Source organism: Gekko japonicus, unplaced genomic scaffold, assembly GCF_001447785.1.
Source record: "Gekko japonicus isolate JY-2015 unplaced genomic scaffold, Gekko_japonicus_V1.1 scaffold1074, whole genome shotgun sequence".
Lineage (NCBI taxonomy): Eukaryota > Metazoa > Chordata > Lepidosauria > Squamata > Gekkonidae > Gekko > Gekko japonicus.
This window is the reverse complement of record NW_015175391.1, coordinates 270,884-292,115: the sequence shown is the minus strand read 5'-3', so window position 1 is coordinate 292,115 and position 21,232 is coordinate 270,884. Positions and strand designations below refer to the sequence as shown.

General features: G+C 47.3%; 1 protein-coding gene across 1 annotated transcript in view; it reads right to left on the bottom strand.

The window, feature by feature from the left end:
• Positions 1–3,111: 3,111 nt before the first annotated feature.
• Positions 3,112–21,232, bottom strand: part of ZFAND4 (zinc finger, AN1-type domain 4) — a 37,990-nt gene continuing 19,869 nt past the window's right edge. The window contains exons 2-7 of the mRNA XM_015425651.1: positions 19,301–19,487; positions 18,300–18,447; positions 15,158–16,341; positions 8,617–8,666; positions 6,315–6,429; positions 3,112–3,690 (exon numbers count right to left, since the gene is read on the bottom strand). Coding sequence (XP_015281137.1) covers positions 3,555–3,690; positions 6,315–6,429; positions 8,617–8,666; positions 15,158–16,341; positions 18,300–18,447; positions 19,301–19,487 — 1,820 coding nt within the window. The 3' untranslated portion in view covers positions 3,112–3,554. The remainder of the gene's footprint in view (positions 3,691–6,314; positions 6,430–8,616; positions 8,667–15,157; positions 16,342–18,299; positions 18,448–19,300; positions 19,488–21,232) is intronic.

The window sequence follows — 21,232 nt, the reverse complement described above, 5'->3', positions numbered from 1 at the left end:
CGGAATCGGGCCCCGGGGGAAACCCCACCCCCGCGTGCACGTCACAGGGAAGTGACGTCATGACGCCGGGCACGCTGGGGGCGGGGCACAGCCATTTGAAACATAGAGTTTTCCCCTCAAATGGCAGCACCTTCGTTCTGTACACCAGCGACAGCTTTTCCTCAAAAAGTGTGACCTGGGCCCGGCGACCTCTGCTCTGATCCCATCCAGGTTAGACGAACTATCATGTGATTTGCACGGGGCTGCCTTTGAAAACTTGCTGGTTCAAAACATGCCAGCCAGGCTGATGTCCAGATCTGGATACAGGGTTGGCCGTCACCCCTGTTGAAAGATTTGAACCGGCTTCCCGTTTGTTTCAAGACGCACACACTGTGCAAAGAGCTGGTCCTTACCTTTAAGGCCCTTTGTGGCTTGGGGCCAGGGTACTTGAGGGACTGTCTCCTCCTGTACGCTCTAGTCCTCCGGCCAAGAACTTCCCCACCCACAGCCACAGTGGTGAAGGGGAGAACCGGGTTTGATTCCCCACTCCTCCACTGGCACCTGCTGGATGACCTTAGGCAAGCCGTAGTTCTGACAAGAGCTGTTCTTGGAAAAAAGAGCAGTTTCTGCCAGAGCTCTCTCAGCCCCCCCTACCTCCCAGGGTGTCTGTTGGGGGGAGGGGAAGGAAAAAGGATTTGGAAAGCCGCTCTGAGACTTCGAGTGAAGGGCAGGGTATAAATATAATAACATTCAATAATAACATTCAACTTTATATCCCGCTCGACCCCCCTTGTCAGGGGGGTCTCTGAGCGGCTTACAATTCGGTGCTGGTCACCATTTTACTTCCCTGACTAAGGCCACATATTTGTATGGGGTGGGGTGACCTACCGGCACCCCTATGGTGGTGGTTGGTAGTTGGTGGTGTTCTCCTCTTCTTCCTGTTGGCTCAGGCGGTTTCTCAATCTCTTCTTATTCTTCTCCTTCTGCTCCCTGTGCCCCTGCCTGAAGAGGCATTGTAGGTGGTGACCACAGGAAGGGGCTTTCCAGTGCTGGCCTCTCATCTTAAAATGCTGTCCCCCGTAAAGTTCAGCTGTCCTTTAGGCACCGGGCCAAAACATCGTCTTTACCCAATCTTTTAACTCTAGTTGTTTCGATGGGCTGCTTTGAGCCTAAGGCCTTCTTTTATGGCTTGTTTTAATACTGATCATTCCTTCTTGTTGTTTTTTTGATTCTATTGGGGTTTTGGACGAGTTTGCAATAAATATTTTAATTGATTCTATTGGGTTTTTGGACGAGTTGGCAATAAATATTCTAAAATATAGCATGTCTGTACCTGGTCTGAAATTTCAGGGTTTAGAGGAGAAAGCCACTGTGTTGCTTCTGAAGGGTGGGTCAGATGAGGGTGTGTAATCTAGGACATTCTGGACTTTGACTAGGGAGACCCAAGTTCTGATCCTACTGAGAGCAGGAAATGAGGACTGGGCCAAAGCCAACCTAGGTGTGACCAATGCTCCCTCTAAGCTGTGGAGTCTTGTGAACAAAAATTCTGCTTTGTGAGCTACTGGCATTCTGCAGAAACTCTCTGCCCTCATGACCCCAATGGAAACAAGTTATCAAACATTTTATATATTTTAATGCAGAAACAGAAGCTACAAGGTGGGAGCGACTCACTGAAAAGCAGCAATGAACCCTGGCACAAAGAGAAATTTAGGTTGGCAGTTAAAACTATTCTATTACAATTTCACCAAAAAAACAACCTTTCACAAACTGTCACCCAGTTAGCGCTTGTGATGATGAAGCTGGTTTGTTGGAACTGGGCTATGGAGTCAGGATCATTTCACACTGCACCAAATTGGCTTTAATAATGACTTCCTGGAAAAGACTTTAACAATATCTGGCCTGAAAATTTGAATTCAAGGGTACATAGACGCACAATAGAAGTCCTTCTAGATGCAGCCAAAACAGCAATAGCATTGTACTGGAAGGAGAAAGAGGCACCCTCAGTAGAAATATGGTATAAGAAACTTTGGACTCATTACTTAATGGATGCAGTCTCCAACAAACTAAATTGCATGTCACAAAACCCAATAAAGTCTAATTTCATAGAGAAATGGTACCCAGTGCTAGATTATCTGTCACAAAAACAATTTATCTCATCTGATTGGTCTCAATATCACAAATGGATATAAGATTAATGCAATGTCCAGTTCCGCAAATTCTCATACTTACTTACTTATATCATCTCCACTAGCTCTAATATTTCCTTTTCTTTCTTCTCTTTCTTACCGCTCCAATAGTTCGGGATGCTTCCTAATGTTCCTATCAAGTTTACGCTAAGTCTGTTATCTTTCTACTGAAATCATATTCGGAAGTGTGTTGAGTAATGTATTGTAATTCTTTGAACATGTTATAATGTTGTACATACGCAGGAACTATTTACAGGATGTGAATGTAATTGGAAAATTAATTGTTCACTGTTTGAAGTGTTAGAATTGTTAAAAATTGAAAAAATAAATTTAAAAAAAAAAAAAACTTCCAAAGAAGGGGAGCCCACCGCCCTCCGAGGAAGCCTGTTCCACTGAGGAACCTCTCTGTCAGGAAGTTCTTCCTAACAGTTAGCCGAAAACTCTTCTGATTTAATTTCATGATGCCCACCGGAAAACCTGCAGCACCTCTACCATCTTTGCACTGGGCCAGAGCCTAGCCGGCCGACAGTTGAACTTGGCAGCACGGTTTTTTAAAGCTTGCCCCCTTCTTTGCCAGCGACCCGTGAGACTGTATCGGCCGGCTGCTTCTTTTAAAACGGTGTGAAAATGTGATTCTTTATCAGCTTTCCACGCACACCCCCTCGTAACAGCAGTCAACACTTCTAACAAACCAGGTTGTCAAGCCTTTCCAAAAAATTAGGCTTAGAAAAGGGGGGAATAAGTTGCATCTTCTATTTGAGGAGATCGAGGGAAGCTTGTTTGTTAAAAAAAAATCTGCCGCATAAGAAAGTGTAGGATATTGACCATTGTAGGTATTTCCAGACTGGACAACAACCAATATGGGGCTGCCGGGACACACGGAACCCGATGCACCAGACGCAAGACTCCCTGAGCCCTGGAAGGCAGACTCAACAGAAAGAGGAACTTCTTGCGGAAATAATTTAAGATACCACAGTGTGGACAAAAAAAGCACGGTAGAACACAGAAGGCCTGACGTCCTCACTTACAGACCCTCCTCACGACTGGATATAAAATATATATTAAAACGTCCATTAAAGTGCATCTTTAAAAGACTCGTCTAGTGAAAGAGCTTTTTTCAAATATAAAACACTGAAGACAAGGCGTACATAACACAGTTAAATCAGAATGTACATTTTTAAAAACTACTTTTAAAACTTTCGATTCACTCGGGAATAAGGATGCCCGGCGACAGGCGTGTTTGCATTGTTCTTCGGTCACACGCAGCCTGGCAGCTTTTGGGCTACTTGGCAAATCTTATACTGAAAGCGCAGCCCAAGGAACGCAGTCCAGGCTGCTGCCGCTTCTCTCCGCGCCGCGGGATTCTGGATACATGCCATGCAACCCGGCTTAGATTTTGGGAAGTTTGGGAGTGCTGACCACAGGGTTCGCCTCCTGCAAGTACCGCCGTCCTGCGTTCTTGTAGTCATAGGTACAGGAGTGAGTCTCTGCATAGCGGTGAGTTGCACAGAAGTTGTTTCCGCATCTGAAGGCAGAAAGGGAAGGCGTTAGCAGTCTTCCCAAAAAAACATCCTGGGCCCTGTGATGGATGAGACACAATTGCCTTGGCAGCTAGATCCGTGAAAGATCCGTGGCGCTTCTCCGGTCGTTTTGGGCTCTCCTCTCCTCCCCGTGCAAAAGGGCCCTGTTATCTCAGGGAAAAGGAGCAAGAGATGGACACCAAGTTTAACCATCAGCTCGCCAGGATGAGACATACAGCCAGGGATCATTTCCTGCAGGAGCGCACAGGAGCGGCGCTCCGGCAGTAAAGAGCCCAGGTGGCGGGCACATGCAACAAGCCCCACCCCCTGCTCCCAGCAGTCCTCAGTCAGAGCAAGAAGCAGCCAGGTAAGTTGCAGAGCCCCCCCCCCCGGTCCAAAACAGTCCAGTGGCACCCTTTAAGACCAAGGTTTTTTTTCTTTAACTCTTAAATTTAACTGTCTAGAAAAAGAAAGTGATACAAATGTTTGACTCAGTTTATAATAATCTAAATGAAATGACGATTTGTTGTAACTAAGCTACTGAAGATCTCCTCTCTTGGGTTTTTAGTTAGTAGTGGGTTGTTTTGCTTTGTCCTATATATGTAGCCCCCCCTTCCCTTTTTTCTGTAGTAGTTTTGTAGTTTGATAAAAAATAATAAAAAATCCCCTCCGGGGCTCAAAAAAGAAAAGAAAAAAAGACCAAGTTTTATTCAGGTACAAGCTCTCCCTCCTCTGCAAGGACAGATCTGCACGTTCCCCCCCCTGCCCCCCCCCCCCCAAATAGCTAGCAATCCAAAACAGTCCAGTGGAGCCTGAGCGGTGGGTGTTGCCTTCTGACACGCTTCCGGTGATGTCAGAGATGGGAGCTCACCAGGGGGTGTCGCATACGCAAACAAGTTATGCTAATGAGTTATGCTAATGAGCTCCTGCGCCTCTTTTTCGACGAAATGACCCCTGCATACAGTCATTCCACACTAGCAGATTTCCCCAAGCTCAGTGGCTATACCTGAAGACAGCAAAAAAAAAAAAAAGACAGAACCTCCAGCTGCAGGCAATAACTTCTTCAAGTTGCAAATGTAGTCTTACGGGAGAAGTTCCATCAGGTGGACTCCTCAATCCCTTAGTGGCCTGCTCAGTCTTGTCGAAATGAAGTTCACCGGCCCTCCTCCAGCCCATTACCACCTCCAGATGTTCACTCAGGACACTCGCTGGCACATCTGGTGACGGTTCACTCCAAAGCTCTAGACAACCTCTCTGGCAGTTTCAGCTGGATGGTAAACAGCCGGGGGCGGGGGGGGGCAAGATGGGAAACCACAAGTGCCGGGCAGCTGTCCCCCTGCACCATCACTGGATCCGAAACAGTAAGGTAGGACTAACCTCTGCTAGGGCGTGGAAACAAAAGAAAATCCCAAGAAGAAGAGAATTTTGTGGATAAAGTTAACAGCCTTTTTATTTGTATGTCACTTTGTCAGCCCTACACAGAAATGAGGATGATGGTGAACAGGATTTAATTTGGCGTATTATGTTAACCCATACGGAAGAACTGTCATAAGGTACAGCAGGGTTTAACATAACTTCGGAGAGTAGCCAGATGTTGGTCTGGAGTAGAACAGCTCGATTCAAGTCCAGGAGTGCCTTAGAAACCAGCAAGATTTTGGGGGTAGAAGCTTTCGAGAGTCAGAGCTCCCTGGATCAAATACCTTATATCTGACGAAGGGAGCACTGACAATCGAAACCTTGTACCCTGCAAATCTGGTTAGTCCCCAAGGTGCGAATGGACTCAGATTTAATATGTTATTGATCTTGTAAATTTGGGTTATGAACAAGACATTTTAGAAATTAAAAAATTAAATTATTGTCTTGCACGGGGTAGCTGCTATTCTGTTCATTTCAGTGGCGGCCAACCCTGCTAGTTTCACCTCCGCTGTTCTTCGTGGAGGTCACCCGCAAGACATATGTTACTCTCTGGTGAATAAACTGGACCTACTTCTTGGATTCAAGACCCGAGTGTGCCGCATGACGGAGTGAGCTCCCGTCTCTAGTTCCAGCTCCTGCCAACCTAGCAGTTCGAAAGCAAGAAATTGCAAGTAGATAAATAGGGACCACTTTGGTGGGAAGGGAACAGCGTTCCGTGCACCTTGGTGTTTAGTCATGCTGGCCACGTGACCACGGAAACGTCTTCGGACAGCGCTGGCTCTTCGGCTTGGAAACGGAGATAAGCACCGCAACCCTAGAGTCGGATTCGACTGGCTTTCGAGCAGGGGAACCTTTACCTTTACTTCTTGGATTAAAAGATGGCTCTTTGGAATCCCTTCCCCCATATCCTCTGATTTCAGTTCTGATCCTAACTTTACGTTTGGTATTCAGATCTGGAAAAAAAGGTGAGCTGGGAAAGATCTGGTCCTGGGTCCCAAGGATTTGAAGCAGAAGTGCAGCAAACTTTACAAGAGGCGTTTCCCAGACTCTACGCTGATGATAAACTCGGTGTCAAACTCCATCACCTACCTGGGCCAGAAATGTTACTTCGCTCCTTCCTCCCACCTCGTTGCTGTTGAGGAATCCCTTTTCATTGCTTGGAATATATTTTTGTTTGATGAAATGCACATTTTAACAGGCAGTCTCGACATACCTACATTCATAGCTGGTTGCTAATCCTGTTTTCTTTCCGCAGAAGCAGCAGTGCTTGGCTATTTTCTTTTTAGTCTGAACTGAACCGTTCACAGGTGGGAGATGAGCCGCATCACCTGCTTTCCAAAAAGCAAATCAAGAACAGAATCAGAGAAATAATGGAAGAAGAAGAAGAAGAAGAAGAAGAGGAGGAGGAGGAGGAGGAGGAGGAGGAGAAGGAGGCTGGATTTATATAATGATGCAAGAACAGCAGAGGTCTGCATGGGGAGAAGGCTATTTTCTCAGTAAGAAACAGTGTCTTAAATTGATTTTCAATTGAACATGCGGCTAGAATATTACTACCTAACAACCCTGAAACAGTGCTGTTGGGACTCTTACTGAAGGTCATTTCTAAATTTCAGTTCCATTTCTCTATTTAGTACATTAGCCCAAGAGCAACAGCAATTGATACTGAAATAAACCCATACCCTAATCACCAGATATACAGCCAGGGGTCATTTCCAGCTGGAATGAGCCGGAACGGCGTTCTGGCAGTAACAAGCCCAGGAGCGGGCACATATGGCAGCAGTGGCAAGCCCCGCCCTGAGATCCCAGATCCTCTGGGTTAGGAGATTTCTTCCTCTGTGACCAACACGGATGCATGGAAAATTTTTGATAAAGAAGGTAATTTATTTCTTGATTAAATTAAGACTGAAATGCCAGGGCTGGTACACATTATGACTTCTGTATTTTCAGGTTAAGATTTTTTTTGTTTGTTTTTTAAAACAAAAACTAGGACTAGGAATTAGGGAGTTCCTGAAATTTGGGACATAGGTATGAAACCCCCAGAATGCAACCATTAACGTCATGACTATACGTATTATTAAAATGTATGTTACAAGAATTATACTGTAATGGGCAAGAGATCTGGGACAAGTCAGTGAGGAAAATGCACAATTAACTTAAACACTAATGTTTCGGAGAAAGACCAAGGAAAACTCTGTATACACTACATGACTAGTAACTTTTTTTGGGTAAAATTTTGTAAAATGCTAAGGTTTAGTTATTGAAATAACAAGAAGAAGAAGAAGAGGAGGAGGAGGAGGAGGAGGAGGAGGAGGAGATTGGATTTATACCCCGCCCTTCTCTTGGAGTCTCAGAGTGGCTGACAGTCTCCTTTCCCTTCCCCTCCCCACAACAGACACCCTGTGAGGTAGGTGGGGCTGAGAGAGCTCTGACAGAAACTGCTCTTTTCCAAGAACAGCTCTTATCAGAACCACGGCTTGCCCAAGGTCATGCAGCCGGTGCAAGTGGAGGAGTGGGGAATCAAACCTAGTTCTCCCAGATAAGAGTCCACACACTTAACCACTACACCAAACAACAACAATTACTGACATTAATTGGGTTACCATAGGCTCACAAATAAATTATAGTAATTCCCTTCCTTTATACCCTACTTTTTTACCCAAGGGGATCCAAAGTGGCTTACAATAGTCTCCTCTTTCTCCATTTTATCCTCTCAACAATCCCATGAAACAAGTTAGGCTGAGAGAGAGAATGATTGTGCCCAGGTCACCCAGCCAACTGCCATGGCAGAGAGTTTTAATGGTATTCAACTATACCCGGTTCAGTCAATATTGACTTATATGTCCACTGTGGCTCTTCTGGTCAGTGGGCCCATTGACCAGAAGAGTCACAGAAAGTCATGTCTGAGGAAGGAAGGAAATGCTTGTTAACTCCTCTGAATCAAATGACACCTTCCTTACAGTTAGCACAAACTTACCCAAAGAACGAGATTTTACATCATTGCCCTCTCTTTGGGTACAAGTACTAATCTAATTTCTTTGATGTTCAAAGTAATTACACATCAGACCAAGTATTGAAAACAAATGTACTCTCGAATACAATCATAGAAAAAAGAAGGGGAGGAGGAGGAGATTGGATTTATACCTCGCCCTTCACTACTTGAAGGAGTCTCAGAGCGGCTTACCATCTCCTTTCCTTTCCCCTCCCCACAACAGACACCCTGTGAGGTAGGTTGGGGCTGAGCGAGCTCTCTTGAGAACTGCCCTTGAGAGAACAGCTCTGAAAGAGCTTATGACTGACCCAAGGTCACACCAGCAGCTGCACGTGGAGAAGTGGGGAATCAAACCTGGTTCTCCCAGATTACAGTCCACACTCTTAACCACTACACCACACTGGCTACTCGCTCTTGTTTCATTAAAGCATCATATATGCAATGCATTTATCCTGATCCCCTGCTGGGACTTTGATTGGACAGGAAAGTATCATTGCACCATAAGAATTCTGATGGTATTACTCACCTATTCTTTTCCCTGTAGCCATGATATTTCCATAATCCATGCCCAGGGGTCTAAAAAAAAAAAGTAAAAAAATGGCATTTGTTGTAAACGCGGGTTAAGAGGAAAGATGGAGATAAAGCATTTTGGTATCAGCATGTTTCAAACTTTAGCATTTTACAAAATTTTACCCCCCAAAATGCTGTTTCAGGTTAAAGCAAATATTGGAGCAAAATAATTATTCAAGCATATTATTTCTTTTAAATGGTAAACGTCTCTGATCCTTGAAAACAGAGGTGAATAGAAACACAAAAACGGTATAATCATGGATGCAGTTTTGAGATACCAGGTGAAGGACATTAAAACAAAGTTTACTAGCTGTTCAAGCCACGTTAACCATCTGGGAGATGTTTTAAGAGCATTTTTAGCTCAGGTTTTTCCCAATTATTGGTTTATAATCAGATTATATTGATACCAGCAAGTCAAAGCATGAAGTAGGAAGAGAATTCCTAATTATAGTCAAAGGCTGGTTAGAAGGAGAGAAGGTGATAGATACGATGAACAGTTATCCACCTTTCCTTAAATACTTTTAAATGAGAAATACAGTGCCGTCAGTAAGGAACAAGGGCTTAAGTATGGAACGACATGACAGAGTTGTAAAGGCTGGTTTGGATGGCGAAAATCTATTGATTTTGGATTAAATCACAGTGTCACGGCTCCTGCTGACTGCGAGCAAGCAGCTCCCGCCGAGTGCGAACAAGCGGCCCCAGCAGAGGATCTAAGTGCTGCTGAGGATGAGCTCTCAATGCCAGAAACCCCCACACCTGACGGGGGCTGAGATTCCAGAGGCTACCCAGGCAACAGCTGAGGCAGATGCACGCCCGGACAGCTCCCCTCCTGATTCGCCTCCACTGGTATCCTGCTTGAGAGAACAGTGCCGCCGGGAGATGGCAGCCAGAGGGCGAGAGGCACGCATGTGTGATAGGCGCTCATTCAGCCCCAAGTATTAGCAGGAGCCGGGACTCGCTTGAGGCACGCTAATTGCGAGCAGGTTTATGGGCTATCTAACCCACGCCCTCACGCCGACAAATCGTGCCAGCAACTAGTCTCTTCGGACGAAAGCTCTGCACCTCCTCACTCGTGATCCCCACTCCTGGTTCCTGTCTGGATTTTCTCGGCTCCTTGACCTCGGCTCGAACGACCACACTTCGACTCTGCACCCCAAAGCTTTTGACTCTCTGGCTCTTGACTCTTTTGGACTCTGGTTTCCTGATGACCCTAACGGTTTGTGCTTTGAACTTGGTTTCCCGGTTGGTTTGCTTGCCTGGCTCTTGACCTTGGACTGTACCTTGACCATCCCGCTCTTGTTTTGTGTATTGGACTTGGTTTATGGCTAACTTGCGTGACTGGCTCTTGACCTCGGACTGTATCCTGACTACCTCGCTGGGCAGGAAAGGAGCCAGGCTCTTCTTCCAGGCGGAAGGGGCTGTGTTTGGGAGGGAGGGGTTCTGCCTCTGGCCCAGCCCCAGCCCACCCCAGGAAATTGGAAAGTCTACACCCTCGGTTTTAACCCATTCTCTCCTCCACGTCATGGCTCTCTCCTAGGCTAGAGTATATGCTATGTCAGGGATCCCCAACGTGGTGTCCATGTGTGAGCCGGAGGCTAAAAAAACTGTGAGCTAGCTCACACTAACTCAGCTTAGAGGGAACACTGACGGTGGGGGAGATTAGGGTTTGGGGGACGCATGCCCAACCTCAGACCCTCCAATGGTCCTGTACAGCACAGCAAGAGAGAAGTAAACATCCATCTCTCCTGTGCTGCACCGCTATTGTATCTGAGGGTTAGACGGGCAGATGCCTGGCTCAGCAACCAGCACTGCAAGCCACCTATGCCGCAACGCTAGAAATTTGAAACTGAGGGCCCGACGACCAAGATGCAGATCTTCTACCCACCCAGCTCAGCAAGCTTCAAGACAGAGTTTCCCAGTTGAGCCAGCCTTTCCAGTTTCCCCGACACTGGTGATTCCTTGTAGAACCCCCCCCCCCGCTCCCCAAGCTTGTTTCCTCTAAAAGCAAAGTGGCTGAACGCATGCTGATCTCGAAGTCCGCATGGTCAAAGCAATGGTATTCCCAGTAGTCATGTATGGCTGCGAGAGTTGGACTGTAAGGAAGGCCGAGCGCCGAAGAATAGATTCTTTTGAACTATGGTGCTGGAGAAGACACTTGAGAGTCCCTTGGACTGCAAGGAGATCAAATTAGTCAATCCTAAAAGAAATCAACCCGGACTGTTCCCTGGAAGGCCAGATAATGAAACTGAAGCTCAAATACTTTGGCCACCAAATGAGAAGGGAGCACTCACTGGAGAAGACCCTGATGCTGGGAAAGACTGAAGGTCAAAGAAGACGGGGATGGCAAAGGATGAGATGGTTAGACAGTGTCATAGATGCAACGAACATGAAATTGAACAAACTTCAGAGGACGGCGGAAGACAGGAGGGCCTGGTGAGATCTTGTCCATGGGGTCGCAAAGAGTCGGACTCGACTGTGCGACTGAACAACAACCAATGCTCCCTTCTAAGCGGTGGAGTCTTGAGAGCAAAAATTCTACTTTGTGAGCTACCGGCACTGAAGTTGTGAGCCGGCGATTTGGCTGCTGCATAAATTAGTCTTCCAGACGGAAATTAAATTATACCTTCTTTTTTATAGTTCCTCCTCCTTTTGCTACACGTTTGAGTTAACAGGGAGTGTTTCCAACTCCAAATGCAGAATTACGTCAAATGTACACGCTAAGCTTCAGTATCATCTTTGTGTTGAAGGGACATCCTAGATTACAACAAATCCCAAACATGAACACGGAGAAGGCCAAATAGCGGGAAACCAAATGCCTCTCCTTCAGTTGGCCAGATGTTTCCTAAACGATCAAGGATAGCTATGCATCCAAGTGTTTAAAGCATATTAAGCAATTATCATTCCACTGAATTTCAACAGCACCTAGGCTTGGAATGGAAATAGCCTTGGACATCCTGAGTGTTGATCATGGCCAGGAGCGTGATAAGGGGGAGGGTATCCCAGTATGAGGAGCTGCAGTGGCTCAAGTGGTTAAGACGCTGAACTGGAGGCTGTGGAAGGTCAGTAGTTTAGCAGTTCAAGACCTGAGTGTGCCGCATGACGGGGTGAGCTCCCGTCTCTAGTTCCAGCTCCTGCCAACCTAGCAGTTCGAAAGCAAGACATTGCAAGTAGATTAATAGGTACCACTTCAGTGGGAAGGTCACAGCGTTCCGTGCGCCTCGGTGTTTAGTCATGCCGGCCACGTGACCACGGAAACGTCTTCGGACAGCGCTGGCTCTTTGGCTTTGAAACGGAGATGAGCACTGCAACCCTAGAGTCGGACTCGACTGGCTTTCGAGCAAGGGAGACCTTTACCTTTACCTTTTTATCCCAGTATGGTCTCCTGGAACTCTCCCTGGGGCTTTCAGTACCAATTACCACAGTATCCTTCTGGAGCAGATATGTCCTCGGGAGCTGGTGGGCTCTCCTTCTTTTGAGGTTTTCAAACAGAGGCTAGAGAGCCATCTGACAGCAATGCGGATTCTGTGAACTTAAGCAGATCATGAGAGGGAGGGCAGGAAGGGTTGCCTCGGTGCTTAGTTCTTGTGGCCCTTTCCTGCACGCCCAGGGAAATGTTGATCGCCAGTTTGGGGTCAGGAAGCCATTTTTCTCCAAGCCAGTTTGGATGGAGATCCTGGAGGTTTTTTGTCATCTTCTGAGCGTAGAGCAGGGGTCACTGGGGGTTCTTGGGGGGGGGGAGGCATTTGTGAATTTCCTGCATTTCCTGCCCTTTCCTGCACGCCCATAAAAACGTTGACCACCACTTTGGGGTCAGGAAGCCATTTTTCTCCAGGCCAGTTTGGCTGGAGATCCTGGAGGTTTTTTGTCATCTTCTGAGCGTAGAGCAGGGGTCACTGGGGGTGTTTTTTTTGGGGGGAGGCATTTCTGAATTTCCTGCATTGTGCAGGGGGTTGGACTAGATGACCCTGGAGGTCCCCTTCCAACTCTATGATTCTATGAGTGATCAGCGACAAAGCCGACAGAGGACTGGGGAGTCAGTCTGTCCTGGAGAGCTGTGGTCCCCCTGAAGGGTTTGTTTTCTCTCTCTCTCTCTCTCACACACACACACAAAGTTGCCTTATACTGAATCAGACCCATCCGTTCATCGGTATCGTCTACTCAGCTTGGCGGGGTTGTTATCCAGGGTCTCAGGCAGAGGTCTTCCACATCACCTGCTGCCTGGTCCTTCGAACTGGAGATGCCGGGGATTGGACCTGGGACCTTGCATCCCCAAGATGCCACAGCGGGGATGCATCTTGGGATACTGCTGGGACCGGGCCTACAGTTGGAAGCTCAGCTTTACTGTCACATGCCGTGCCTCCAATCAGCCTGGGCCTGGTTCCTTGAAGACGGATCTGTCCACGTCGGCCGAGACTCTGGCCACACCCAGGACTGCCTTGAGGACTGGCCTGAAACTTCAACGAGTCCAGGGGTCATTTCCTGCAGGAGCGCACAGGAGCGGTGCTCCGGCAGTAAAGAGCCCAGGGGGTGGGTACATGCAACAAGCCCCACCCCCTGCTCCCAGCAGCCCTCAGTCAGAGTGAGAAGCAGCCAGGTAAGTTGCAGAGCTCCCCCCCCCCGGCGCCCCGGCCCAAAACAGTCCAGTGGCACCTTTAAGACCAAGTTTTATTCAGGTACAAGCTCTCCCTCCTCTGCAAGGACAGATCTGCATGTTCCCCACCCCCCAATAGCTAGCAATCCAAAACAGTCCAGTGGAACCTGAGCGGTGGGTGTTGCCTTCTGACACACTTCCGGTAATGACAGGGGGCGTGGCATCTGCAAATAAGTTATGCTAATGAGCTCCTGCACCTCTTTTTCTACAAAATGACCCCTGAACGAGTCCAAAAGGCAGTTGCCAGACCAGTGTCTACGGTAGCACAGAGGGAGTACGTCTCCCCTGTGCTGAGAGCTCTGCACTGACTGCTTGTCAATTACTTGAAACTACTTTAATTTTAAGGCTCTAAATAGTTTCAGACCATGGTACCTGAAAGACCCCTCTTCCCATATTGTCCAGTTCTCCCCAGTGAAGTTCCCAATCTCAAGCACTTACTCCGGGTGCCCCTGACCATGGAAAGGGGGGGGAGGCTTTGTCTAGACAGGAGACCTTCTCAGTGGTGGCTCCACACCTGTGGAATGCCCCTCCCTGTTGAAATGTATCTACCTTTCTGTCTATTCTCTTAGAAGCGCATTGATTTACAAATCCTGTGCAGCAGAGAGGGGGAAAAATGTATTCATTTTTTGGATGCAAGGGATGAAAGGACCAAAACAGATTTTGCTACCTATTTATCTGGTTTGATAGTGCAGAATCGTGTCTACATTACTGTTTTCTGTCTACTCCTCCTTTTGCTTTAATGCTGATTTTATACTGCTGGTTATACTGTTGGGTTGGCTGGTTTAATGCTGATTTTATACTGCTGGTTATACTGTTGGGTTGGCTGGTTTAATGCTGATTTTATACTGCTGGTTGCCAGTTTGGTGTAGTGGTTAAGTGTGCGGACTCTAATCTGGGAGAACCGGGTTTGATTCCCCACTCCTCCACTTGCAGCTGCTGGATGACCTTGGGCAAGCCATAGTTCTGGCACAGCTGTTCTTGAAAAAGAGCAGTTTCCATCAGGGCTCTCTCAGCCCCACCCACCTCCCAGGGTGTCTGTTGTGGGGAGGGGAAGGGAAAGGAGTTTGTAAGCCGCTCTGAGACTCCAAGTGAAGGGCGGGGTATAAATCCAGACAGATGATGGGTTTTAGTCATTACCTGTTTTGATTTTAAGTAGACTCAAACTTTGTTCTACTGCTTCAGACCAGCACGGCTATCTACCCAAATCTATTATTTCATGTCAACGGCCACCTTGGGCAGGCTCTGGAGAGTGCAGTGGTATATATATATATATTTAAGTAAATAAATGCTGTTAATATTTTAAATATCCATGAAAGGGCGAAACTGCTGAGATCACATGTTGCAATCTGGCGTCCTTTCCAGCATAGAATTTATTGGCATTAAATGTAAAACATCTGTACTTATTAATTGGTGTGTAATCTGGGACCCTCCTGCCAACCTAGCCGTTCGAAAGCAAGAAATTGCAAGTAGATAAATAGGTACCACTTCGGTGGGAAGGTAACAGCATTCCATGCGCCTCGGTGTTTAGTCATGCCGGCCACATGACCACGGAAACGTCTTCGGACAGCGCTGGCTCTTCGGCTTGGAAACGGAGATGAGCACTGCAACCCTAGAGTCGGATTCGACTGGCTTTCGAGCAAGGGAACCTTTACCTTTACTTAATCTGGGACCAGTTTGCCAATTACTCCAATATCGAACTTCATTGTTTCTGCTGATGGTATTAATTTAATTGATTCAGTGAAAGGGGGGGGGGGCGCAAAAACTAACCAACCTCACAGGAAGGGAGAAACACAGACCAAACTTTCCAGGCATCACGGGAAGGGTTCCTTCGATTTAGAGAGCTTACGTCGTACTTACTAAAAAATATCCAGGCACGTCATTGTGGGGAGAGGCCATTCTGAAGCTGTCGTCCTGAAAATGCTGGAAGAGTGTAGTCAGTGCAATGCCAGAAGTCCGAAAGCGGCTCGCGCCACGGGGATTCTGCAAACCGTCCCTGTTTGTGCTCCGGGCCAGTGAGGACAGAAATCCTACGTTATTTGCAGAAACGACGGGTTCTTTGGATGCTTTGACAGCAACTCCTGCCATTTCCCTGGCCTCCGCTTTAGAATGGATATCAGGTCTTTTGCCAGGTGAGTCTATTCTGACACCGGGGTACCTAGGGCTCCTGGCGGAAGAGGAGTCCGTCGAGCCGTGCACCTCCAGCGATCGCAATACATGCGGAGGAGCGGCAGGCCTGAAGTTACCGGCCTCGAAGGACCGTGATGGGAGTGGAGGCTTCTGAGGACTGCAGCTTGTCCCTTGGGATGAGCCCTGAAGATGGGAATGGCATGTGTTCTTCTGAGAACTTAATTCGTGAAAGTTCGGAATACAAGCCTCTGCTGTGCCGGAGGTCAACAGTTCTGTATTGGGCTTGCCAGGAAGTTCCGCAGCGTTGCAGTCTTCATCCCCAGCAAACATCCCCGTCGGTGCTGGGATCACCTTTCCTGCAAATAGTTCACCGCACAGTTCAGCGGCATTTGATTCTGTCAATGTCACAGCATCCCTGTTTGGGACCAAGTCTGGCTTTTCTTCTGTGGCGTGTAAATCTGTGCTGCTGAGATCTGGGAGAAAAACATGACCGCTCTCGTTTTCTGCCCTGCCATTTTCAGTGCTTTTTTCAGAACCTGGAGGCGGAGCTCGGATGAACACCGTATCGTCTGTGGGAAATTTAGCGGCTTCTTTTTCTGAACGCGGAGTTCTGGGTGTCAGCCTGAGGGTCCCGACTGACTGAGGCTGGGGGCTGGCCTCCCAGCGGTCATTTCCCGTAAAGAAGTCACTGGTAATGGCGGGCACCCTCCTACCAGCCGTGCCCAAAACGGAAGGTGCTTTTGGAGGCGATTCTGAGGCAAACGGATTGCCGGGGGGCGGAAAGCGAGACTGTCCGATCTGAGGGAGCGCCTGGAAAAAACGGTGGCGAGCGGCCGCCACTGATCCGCTGGCCGGACGAGGAGCCGCTGGCGGGTGGGGAAACACTTTCACAAGCTTCTTCGGCTGAGAGAAAGGAAACAGAAGGGACGGTTATTGTCACCTGAATGGCGGCATCAGCCATCAATTCCAAAATTGCTACAAAGAGATGCTAGGTTTCTTGCGCCGAGAGAGTACTCTTTATCTCAGAAACACAGAGCCCGAGGAGGAGGAAGTGGTCTTAAAGCCCACTTTCCGTACTTAGAATTAACGCCAGTCTCCAGTCACCCAACAACGCCCTCCCCGCTCTCAGGCCTAACTTGGATGCCCTTTGTAATGAGGTCTGAGGTTAAAGCCCTGGCTAATAAATGTTGGCCAACATTATGCTGAAGTCGTTCGGATTCTAATTTTCAGGGGTCATTTGGGGCTGGAACGAGCTGGAGCAGCGTTCCGGCAGCCCAGGAGCAGGCACAAATGGCGGTGGCGGCAAACCCTGCCTCTAGCTCCCAGCGGGCTTGCGGAGGAAGCGAAAAGAGAAGGGGTTTAACGTTTAAGCCCCTTCTCTCTACAGTCGCGCCACAGTGGCGGCACGATCTCCTATTGTATCCTATGGCCCCATAGAATACAATGGAAAGACCATGCCGCTGTTGCGGCGCAACTCGAGAGAGAAGGGGTTTAAACTTTAAACCCCTTCTCTCTTTGCTTCCTCCGCAAGACCGCCTTGGCAGCTGAGGAAGGGAAGGGGAGGCTTCTGAAGATGCCCCCCCCCTTTTTGCTTCCCCTTCTGACACGCTTCCGGTGATGTCAGGGGGCGTGGCATATGCTAATGTTATTCTAATAAGCTCCTGCACCTCTTTCTCTACAGAATGACCCCTGCTAATTTTAGTAAGCAAATTCTATTCCAGGGGTCCCCAACCTTTTTGAGCCTGTGGGCACCTTTGGAATTCTGACACAGTGTGGTGGACGCAGACACAAAATGGCTGCTGCTGAAGGCAGAGCCAGCCCCAAAATGGCTGCTGCAGCCAACCAGCAGAAACAAGAAGGGGAAAAAACTGAACCTAACAATAAACTCCAGAACCAAACAAAGGTTAGTGAAAAGGAGGGCCAATATTAAAACCTTTCCATAAAAAGAGGCACATGTATTTATTGATAATAACAAATTTAAAACATATATAGGGGCCCAATTACAACCAATGTATATAAAACATAACAATATCAAGGGCTTAAAAAGTTGACCTTACGCGTTTCGGCCAAATAGGCCTTCCTCAGAGGTCATACATATGTGGCAAGATGGTTAATAATTATATTCACATAAACACAATCAGAAATATATACAAAGTATAGATTCAATAAGGACCATGAAGTAAATTGTTCAGAAGTAAAATCGCCAGGGACAGGATAAATATGCACATAAGACCTTTAAAGTGCAATCACTAGCCCAGTGATTATAAAATAAACTTATGGTCCCAAAATTTCCTTCTTTGATTGTGTTCCCACAGTATTCACAAGTAAAAAGCAGTGGCCCTCCTTTTCACTAACCTTTGTTTGGTGCTGCAGCCAACCTCCAGTCACACAGTGACGATCCTCATGCGGTGACAGCAGCGACTGCCAAAGCAACATTTTTAAAAAACCTGCACAGCCAATCAGATCTCCAACGGCCAATCAGAAGCCTTGCTGGATGAAAGCCCCCCCCTCCCAGCCCCCCCCATTTCCTGAAAACACGTAGTGGGCCCGAAGGCACCCACAGGCACCCCACTGCGGTACCCCGTTCTACTCCAATAATGACCTAAGAATATAGTTGAGTGACGCGATCAAACGAGAACGATTATCACAGAGCCATCAGGGTTTCTGCTGGCCATTTACCTTCTCTTATGGGGTCTCCGACTTTCTACAGCCAACAAGGCCATCACTCCCTTTAACGGAGCAGTGAGGAAAACGGAGGGCCACGGGAGAAAGGCGGGCAGCCCACTCTTTAGAAGGAGCCGGAATGCGGAGGCACAAGTGGTGCGGGAGGGGGCAGCGCGGGAGAGTGGGCACAGCTTCACCTTTTTGCCGAGATTCATGCTCTCCATCTTGGCCTTGAGCAGCTTCATTTTATTCATTGTAATAGAGTTCTCAATGATCTGCTGGCCAGAGGGGGAGGCCTCCGCATCTTCGTCATCGTCAGGGTACAAATTATAAACTGAACCACCGCTAGGAAGAAAGCGCAACCACAGTTTCCACGTTAGAGGTTTAAGAACACATCATCAGCGCTCACAAGAAGAAGAAGAGAAGGATGATGATGAGGAAATTGGATTTATACCCTGCCCTTTACTACCCAAAGGAGTCTCAGGGTGACTTACAATTCCTTTCCCTTCCACTCCCCACAACAGACACCCTGTAAGGTAGGTGGGGCTGAGAGAGCTCTCTCGAGAACTGTCCTTGAGAGAACCGCTTTTTTCCTTGAGAGAACCGGTCTGAGAGAACGTGTGACTGACCCACGGTCACACCAGCAGCTGCACGTGGAGGAGTGGGGAATCAAACCCGGTCCTCCCAGATTAGAGTCTGCACTCCTAACCAGTACACCAAACCCAGCTATGAAACAATGACGTCACACAAGCAATTAAAATGTATTAACACTGAGTCCATACTGCACTTCCCAAGAGCGTTTGTTAAAAGTTCTGCCAAAGGTTCCAGAGAAAACTTAGCATAAGGGAGCCGGTGTGTTACGGTGGTTAGAGAGTCAGAACACACGGGCATGTGAGATTATTCTCATTGAAAGATGCGAGAAATAAAGGAAAACACAAGTCAATGTAACAACAAGGGGCTCGAGCCAATTCCCTTGTGGCATTGTATTGTTCTAGTCATCTTCAGATTCAAGGGAAACTCTTACAGTAATCAATATCCTTTGAATGAGAAAACTGAGCAGGGGTTGCCAGGAGGGAGGAGCTGAGAATTTCCTACTGTAAAGGGGGTTGGACTGGGTGACCTTTGGGAGCCCTTCCAGCTCTATGTTTCTACGTAATATCCAGAAGACCCCCCGAGGAAGAAATAAAGGACAATATACCTTAACGATTCAGATAACGGGGTTATCGTTCCATCTCCCCTGTCTATAACACGGAAGAAATTCACCTGGTCTCCTTCTCGCAATATCAAGAAGGCAATCTGTTTATTGCATGGACCCTTCTCCCAGACCTCCTCGTGACCGGGGTCCATGTATTCCGTTATTTCCCTGATTGGGTCTTCCACAGGAACTACAAAGAAGAGAAACAGCGAGAAATAGTTTCCGGTTTAAAGGTTTTTACCACAGAAGTTGGCTGAAAGACACCCATTTACAAAGACCATCATAAAGGGGCAGAAGAATTTTTTGCAGACTGGAAAGACTTTAAAGACTATTTGGAGAAATACTGGGGTGTAAAAGACAATTTACTTTGCTTTGAGAATTATTGAAAACTGGAAGACAGTAGAAAATAGATAACGTATAAGGATAACAAATGAAGGATAAGTTACCTGTAGATGTAAAATAGGGGGAAAGAGAGGTTTGAGGAAATTTAAGAATTGAGCTGGAGGTTGGAGCACTGTGGGAAGCCAAGAAAGGGGGGAGAGGGAGGAGGGTAGGATATATAAGTGTATGAGATTTGATATATGTTTGGACATTATGTTTGTATTATATCCTAATAAACTGGTTTTTTTTTTAAAAAAGAGCAGTCTGCTAGACAGATCATGACAATGACTCTGCAAACATCTCAGAGGGGTCAAGCGGCAATATGCCGGGAGACAGAATCTATACTTGACTGTTGCATACTAGCACAAACGGGCCATCGGATTTCCTCCTGGTCCACGGTGCCTGTTCCCAAAACAGAATGACCATAGCGATGGCCACTGTAAATGGGGGAAAGGTTTAGAACACAGCTAGAGTCCAGTGGCACCTTTAAGACCAACAAAGTTTTATTCAAGGTGTGGGCTTCCGTGTGCATGCACACTTTGTCAGACGAGAAATGGAATGACGTATCATATCCCAGGAAAAGGATTTTGTCAGTTACCTCCATGTTTTATTGAAGCAAAATGTTATTACTACTCTTAGCAATTAAGAACATAATATGTAATGTAATTTGGAATGGTAAATGCAGTTCTTCGTTTTGGGGAGAAGGAAAACACTCAACACAGCCAAGATGCTGTAAAATTCACCTCCATGCTTGAAAGGAGATGGATGCAGTCTATGGATGGGATTCTCACAAATTAGGACACAATCTTAGGGCTCTTTGTGTAGCATGAACTCCTTTGCATATTAGGCAACACACCCCTAATGTAGCCAATCCCCCAAGAGCTTACAGAGCTCTTCTTACAGGGGCTACTGTAAGCTCTTGGAGGATTGGCTACATTAGGGGTGTGTCGCCTAATATGCAAAGGAGTTCCTGCTACAAAAAGAGCCCTCAGTCTCCAGTTCTAACATATTTATTACCTATGTTGTCTCCTGCCCCCCACTGAACCGAAACAGATGATAACCAGGAACTAAGCTTGTCATTCTTTTGATCTGTTAAAAAAAAAGTATCCTCACTATTTTGCATGCTAATTTAACAAACCACTCCTGTATATAGAACTGTGATATGTAACTCCGTTTGTTCATCAATGAAGTAGAGGATTTAGCCTCATCAACCTCCGCCCACATCATACAAGGACCACTTTGTACATTTTGACCAGGATCCAATGCAGAGATCAGCATTCTTGATTTCAATAATCTTATGTGTGTGTGTGTTGTTGTGCTGACAAGTCACTTCTGTCCTATGGTGAGCCTATGATTCAGGGGTCGTTTCGTAGAAAAAGAGCTAGGGGAACTCATTAGCATAACTCATTAGCATATGCCACACCCCCTGACATCACCGGAAGTGTGTCATAAGGCCACACCCCCCGCCCCCAACAGTCCCGGCCGTCACCGCCGGCCTTGCAGCTCCACTGTCGAGCCACATGAGGGGCCCGGCGGTGGACCTGCAAGGCCGGC